The sequence below is a fragment of the Lipotes vexillifer genome, unplaced genomic scaffold (assembly GCF_000442215.2).
Source record: "Lipotes vexillifer unplaced genomic scaffold, Lipotes_vexillifer_v1.1 scaffold448, whole genome shotgun sequence".
In the NCBI taxonomy this organism is placed as follows: domain Eukaryota; kingdom Metazoa; phylum Chordata; class Mammalia; order Artiodactyla; family Lipotidae; genus Lipotes; species Lipotes vexillifer.
Genome location: NW_006787097.1, coordinates 1,552,429 through 1,559,803, shown reverse-complemented (window position 1 = coordinate 1,559,803; position 7,375 = coordinate 1,552,429). Strand labels below are relative to the sequence as shown.

The window sequence follows — 7,375 nt, the reverse complement described above, 5'->3', positions numbered from 1 at the left end:
AAAAAATATATATATATATATATATATATATATATCTCAATAGTATTCTCCAGAACATTCTAAGCACTAAAGTAAAATATAAGATTTACTATGTTTGAATATGTATACTTAAGAATATTTAGAAATGTTTAAATGAAGCATTTCCAGAGTATGAATTTTCTAAATATATACAAAGTATATATGACTGTTAGGAATTTTTATGATTCTATTTAATGATTACATTCATATATTATTATTATAATGCAACTCACTGTAATGAATAATAACCGGTCAGGGAAATTTTTTAAATTAAATGCAATATACTGTTGTTTAGTGGAGAGCCTAATAGTTTCTTCCCTCATCTTAAGATCTCATTTTCTGGATCTCTTATAGGCTTTCTGAACGTGTATTTGTTTCTCTTCATTGAAACAAAATGCAGAGATAAAAGAAGACTAATAGAAAATATGTGAAACACGCTTATTTGATATCTAGCATCACTTACATTTTTGTTCTCAGTAACAGTAATCTGATCATAACAAAGATGAACAAAATTGGTGCATAAGACAAACTTCCAAATATTGCTCTATATTTTAACAGACTCTGTTGGATTACCATATTGCTTTGTGAAGATGTCTCCGCCCATGTGTGCCATTATCCACTCTGACAAAAAACAACTATATATGGAAAGTTGTCATGTCAAAAATGCATTAAAAATTTTCATTTGTTGATCCAATATGAGTGTACAATGTTATGTACAATGGTTTGACAATGGTTTGAAATAGTAAAACTGTTAAGATTATATTTTAAATCATAGTCTGAGCTGAACAGAGTGGAAAGTGGGCCTCACCTCACCCTTCCTATCCTCTGTCAATTATCAATTATTATAAGCAAGGTCATTTTTACGGGGAGTAATGGAAAATTTTTTCAGCCCTTTGGGAAAAAAGCGATATAAATGTTGAATATCTACATTTATTTTTCTGTAATGATAAGATGATCCCATAATCCTAACTCCAAAATGTATCTCAAATCCACCTTCTTCTCCCTATCTCACTACCACCACTCTAGCCAGGCCACCATACCCCACCCCCCAGGTAACTGCAACAGACTCCTAATTCTACTCTTGCCATCTTCCAATCATCTCTTTGCTCACTAGCCATAATGCTCTTAAAATGAAAAATGGTTAAAATCTCTCAATAGCTTCCCATTTTACCTAGGATAATATTAAAACCCAGTTCCTTTGCATGGCTTGTTTTCTTCTCTGTGGTATCTGGTTCCTCACTATCTTTCAAACCTTACTTTGTGCTAAATCTCTTCCTTGCTCAGTAAGGTCCAGTCACACTGGACTTATTTCTTCAAACGTGTCAAGCTCATTTCCCTTCAAGGTCACTGACCAGGCAATCCCCTTTACCTAGAATGCACTTCTTCCCATTCTGTACAATTAGCTCTTTCTCATCCTTGAGAATGTGGCTTACATGTCACCTCCCAGATAGGCCTTTCCAACCATCACATTTAAAATAGCAGGTCCCTCCTTTTATTTGCTCAGTGCCTGTATTCTTTCCTGCACAGCATGTAGTTTCATTTACTTAAATATTTTTTTGTCAGTCTCCCTTACTAGAAAATAAATTCCATGAGGGCATTTATAAAGTCTGCCTTACTTATTCTTTTTCTCTTAATCATCTAAATATTAAACTAGAAAACACAGTACTCAATAAAATAAGGCAAAAGTTGAGGTAATATAATTTCCATTTTTTAAAGAACTAATGTCAGTCTAATGAAATTGCAAGTTGATCAGAACACTATTGATGTAGTATATTAAATTATGTTGCACAATTTTTATATGTATGATATAATATATATAATATTTATTTAAAAATAACACTGTGGATGTATAAACAATTTTTTTTTTTTTCTGGTACACGGGCCTCTCACTGCTGTGGCCTCTCCCGTTGCGGAGCACAGGCTCCAGACGCACAGGCTCAGCAGCCATAGTTCACGGGCCCAGCTGCTCCGCGGCATGTGGGATCTTCCCGGACTGGGGCACGAACCGGTGTCCCCTGCATCAGCAGGTGGACTCTCAACCACTGCGCCACCAGGGAAGCCCTGTATAAACAATTTAATCCTTCTGTACAAATTTAGTTTGATTACATGATTGACAAAGTACACTGAACAAAGTCAATCCCTTTTCATTACTTAACTATATGTACTGATCTCCACCATATTTATACTCCCAAGAAATGTTGAGTCAAGAACACAATGAAGAAACTTCTATTACTTTTGGGGTTCAGTTGACTATGTACACTGTAAAATAAGATCTGTTCTCTCGCCATTTAGGACAAATGAAATATATAGTCAGAAGTACTCATGTGTGTGAAAAGAAAAGAATGAAAGAGAAAGACTGAGATATGGTGCTTGTCATAGGGAAAGCGGAATGGTAGAAGGAAATACAAGAAATCTATGATGCCTTTTGCACTTAAGTTATTTATAGCAGGAGTGATTAGTGAAGAAGGGAATTTCAACTCTAGTATTTTTCTCAATATTTAATTTTGTAACATAAAAGTAATACAAATTCCTTATTAGAAAAGTTGAAAATATTAAAAATGTAAAATGATGTTATTTAACCACTAATTTTAGATATATATTTTCCCCTTGGGAAAATCTCAATTAAAACTGCTTTATTCATGTTATTCCTAGTTTGAAGAAGAGATCCTTAAAGAACACTGTATAATTTTTGTGTAAGAAAAAATTTTTAGACATAGTGTTATCCCAAACCCAGAGCAAAACACATTTAGCATATCAATGATATTTTATATTTCTATTTTAAACACTAATCATAATGACTAATTACACAATGGCTTACTTCAATTTGTAAATGCATAATAAAATTGCATTCTAGGTTGTTTTTATACTTATGGTAAATAAGAAAACATGAGATTACAATATACACCTTTACAACTATAAATAGTTTATTGCTGAAAATAAATTTTATATAAGTGAAAGGTCTTTTAGAAATATTCTTTATAAATCATTCCGTTTTCCTTATTTAACACAACGCTAAATATTTTCAGTTAAGCTCACTCTTGACCTTTCTGAAAATATTTCAATTCCTCCCCTTCAATAAATATTAGAACAACAGACTTATAGTTTGTGAACAACACTTATGGAAGTTCAACTAATTTGGGGCTATGAATTTTATTAAGCAGATATTTTTCTACTCAGCTATGTTCACCTGTATTTACACACAACTTAGTGTATTTTACACTCAATTCATTCAAATTAATATATTCAATGAAACTAATGACTCAGACTACTGTTTTCCTTGTTTATTTCAATTGTCACTGAATTTCCTGGGTGGAGGAGAAAGATCAATTCACACAATCTTGGTAGTAAAATGAGCTCTCTAGACTCTCATATTCAAACCATATTTTGATTTAATATATTATTTGAGTATTGATTATTTGGGGAAACATGAGTCACACCCTGAGAGGTGCATCAACTCTTAGACTAAAGCAGAGTAATCTCTGAATTAATGGATCCCTGGTGGCTACTAACCACTGTTATTGATACACCTGGTTACTTACATATGAAACAAGATTGTATTTTATATTCTCCTAAGTATCCTACTAGTACGGAAATAAAAGTTTACATATATTAAGAGGGTAAAATCTGTTATTTTTACATAAAAATTACCAACACGAAATAAATACTATGGTTTTAAATAGAGGGAAAACTAATGGAATAAGAGAAATCTGAGTACAAATCATGCTTTCACTTACTTAATCAGATGAAGTGATCTAGGAAGCAACTCTACTTTTTGATGGATTCAAGGAGGTTTGGGTAACAGGAAGAGAGAGTCAAACTGATTTGTCTTTATAGTGCAGAGCTTCACAGCAGTTAAAAAAACAAGAGAAGAGATGCTTCCTGTACTCAAGTTACTCTTAGCACCATGTTAAGCACCAGGTTAAAAATGAGTTAGTTCACTTTTTTGATAGTTTTACTATTGCCTACGTATGGAAAACTAGGAAACGGGAAGAGGGTGATTCCTTCATTCAACCATGAAAGTTTTTATATGATTTGGTAAAAATAGATAAAAAACATTAAAAAGTTTACCTTGTGAATATCCTTAATGAGAAGGCAAATTAAATAAAAATGAAATTTTACCCTCCATAACCAATTTTAAAAATAAAACATGAGTTCCATTAGCTCTTAGGATGAAAAGTTACTAGGAAAATGAATACAATATCCTTAAAATTAACTATTTATCATATTACTGATGTTTATTATTATGTGTAAAAAAATCTGATTTATATTTTACATTAGTATTTCTATATTGTGTACATACTATAATAATTCTGTAATACCTCATGTTTTCAATGTTTACAAATTGGTAAGATATGTTGATTCATGTCATCTATTTATGAAGCTACAAATAAGAAAATATCCCCCAAGTGCTCATAAAAATAACATTTTGAAGTTCCACATTTTATTAACTATTAGCATGATGATTTCAGTATTCAAAAATTATCTCAAAGTATTATAAAGCATAATTTCTAATCACTATGACTTTAGGCTGTAAAAAGCATTTTAAAAGGAATCATTTGTGTCTGATGAAAAAAATCTGAGCATATTTTCTCTATAATCTTCTGCTGAAGAACTTCTCTAAATTTTACCCAACTTAGCCTTTAGGCACTATATTAGCCAAGTGTAATGCGCCGCCTGTGTTTTTAGCATGTTAGTACAAGTTCAAATTAAGAGTTTTAGGAGACTACCTTTACTTATTTAATTGTTGGGTAAACTGAGTAATACTAACACTGTTAACCTAACTTATAAAAACACATATAAATTACATATAATTGGTAAATATTTTAGGTAAAATGTCTTTTAAAAGTATGAGAAAGTTATTAAAATAGATAAAAATTACTGCAAGAGGTTAACAAACAACTTCTCTATGTCCTTAAATTTAATATGAATAGATGAAAGGTCATATTTGACACATTTTGGTAGAATGGCACTTTAGTCATGTGAAGAGTGTAACATGTGTTTTATTTATGTTGGTATCCTCAGGGCCTTGGATGGTTACCAGCACTTAATGAAAAACTATATGTTGATTTAGGGAAATGATTGCAAGGAAATAACTGTTAAAATATCTCTAGTAAACTTGACTTCAAAGTATACATCTCTTTAGTAGCCCTAGACACAATTGGTACAACATAAATATCTGATCTTCCAATTATTAAAAATTTCCTCTCTCCTTTCAATGAAAAGGTCAAATAATTACATGTTATTTTTGACAATCTTCTATTTTCAGAGGTAGATTAAGTAACTACCCCTTTGATATTTAATGCCAATATTCCTTTGAAACAAATAAGGGATGTGTTTGAAGGCATACACCGCCATAGGAGAGTATGGCACTATAGGTGGTACTCATATGATACATCCTCACAGGCATGATGGTTGTGTAGGATTTTCAAATTGACATATGCATTTGTGATTGCAATTTGGTAGGTCAAAAAAAAAAAGAGAAAGAATTAGAAAAACATGTCAAAAGTACCAGTTGTATAAATGAGAATTGAATATTGATTCTGAATAATTCTAACAAATTGGTCATACATGCTGATAACAAAAAAGAAGGCTGTGTTGTTTTGCCTTCTCTCTCAACCTTCTCACCCTCGCAAAAACAGTGCACACTTTCATGTCATCTGACCTCCATTTATATATCTGCAAATTATTTCGAAGCCTTATATGTTGAATGGTAACTATAATTGAAGTTTTATATTTGAAGTATTTGTAAAAGTGTGACATAACAGGTAACATTGGTAGTCATCACAGTGCCAGTGAGAGCACCAAGCCAGGTACATGCTGGAAAACTTTTATGGTTGTTCATCTCTTAGTCTAGGAGGATTTAGATTATGCAGGTTATGTTTTTTATAGATCCTTAAATATTCATAGCAGAAATCCAATGAGATATGTCTCATAAAGATTGTTGGATAGAAGGCAAGAAAATGTTCAAAAATTCTCAGTGCTTTCCATTCAGTAAACCACACTTTCACTTTTCACACACTATTCATCTTCACTTTACCACTTTACCTGACTTTATAAATAGGATATTCACAACTTGTTAATTCACACCTAACACTTATCCCCCGGCCCCTTCGGGCATCTGGGCTAGAAATAATTCGGAATAATTTCCAACAAGTCTACGTTCGGTCTGGATGGGGTAAAGGGGCTGCAGCTGGACGAGGGCGGCTTAGTTTACCGAAGGCAAAACGCTGGTATTCGGCCAGAGGCTACAGCGAGAGCGATCTGCTTTCTTGAAGGCATGTGGGAGATACCTACATGTTACCGTGCTGTGAGCGACCGCAGAGAGCCAGAAGTCTCCATTAAGCCTGTGCCACAGAGCCTGACCTCCAGCGCAGACCGCGCAGCGGGGAGCGGGCCCGCGGCCGCCAGAGCTGGGACCCAACTGCTGCTGATGCTCACGCATCCGTTTAAAGACATTTGGAAGCAGAAGGGACCGGAATTCGTGAGGTCGCCGGCCCCGGCCGGTGTGGACAGAGCGCTCTGGGGAGGGGACATCCTCTACCCCCTCGTGTAGAGAGCCCGGAGAAGCCTACCCCGGGACGAAGTTACCTGCAGGAGGCGACCACTGCACCGGTCCTCAGAGCACCCGCCTCCTCCCGCCCCCTCTCGCTTCTGCGCCCAGTCCCTTACCTTGGTTGTTGGAGACGTGACTGCAGTCGCCCGGCCAAGCTGTCAGCAGAGGCAAGAAGAAACCAAATTGCAAAAGAAATTCCCGGACTTCGCTGCCCCCCATGGCTCTCCCCGGCTCTCTTCTCCCCCTTAGAGAGAAGTGGCAGCAGCGCAGCCAGGTGTTCCGCGTAGGGTACGGGTCCCGGTCCACGTCTTCTTCCTCCTCCTCTTCCTCCTCCACCCGGCCCACAGGGGGTGTCCCGGGGCGCCCCCCGCGCGAGGCCCCGGGGGCAGGGCACGAAGGTCCAGGCTGCCCAGGGGCAGGCGCAGCTGCTTCGGAGGAGGACGCTGCCTGAGGCGCCAGGGAGCTCCTGACGGCTGTAGGCGAGCGGAATTGCATCCACCACCGTGTCCCGTTTGCGCGAGGACTATTCTCTTGGGCCCGGGAGAGCGTGCGCGCAGGAGCTAGCTCTGGCTGTAGTTTGGGGGAGGGGAACGAGGGGGCGGGGGAGGGCGCCTCACGGCCGGAAGCGGGGGAGGGACGAGGACCAGGTGCGGCGGGTAGCTCCTGCAGCTCTGACGGCCCGAGCGCCTCTCCGGACTGAAGTGGACTCTTGCAGAGCCAAAAGCAAGAAGGGCACAGCAGCTGTGAAGCGGGCGGGGGCCGCGGGAACTTTCCTCCGGCGAGTGCGGCGCGAGCCGAACGACT

The 7,375-nt window shown here is 37.4% G+C and overlaps 1 protein-coding gene across 1 annotated transcript in view; it reads right to left on the bottom strand.

Annotated features, from left to right (window-relative positions):
* Positions 1-7,103, bottom strand: part of EPHA6 (EPH receptor A6) — an 894,187-nt gene extending 887,084 nt beyond the window's left edge. Inside the window, exon 1 of the mRNA XM_007459872.1 lies at positions 6,688-7,103. Coding sequence (XP_007459934.1) covers positions 6,688-7,066 — 379 coding nt within the window. The 5' untranslated portion in view covers positions 7,067-7,103. The remainder of the gene's footprint in view (positions 1-6,687) is intronic.
* Positions 7,104-7,375: the final 272 nt, after the last annotated feature.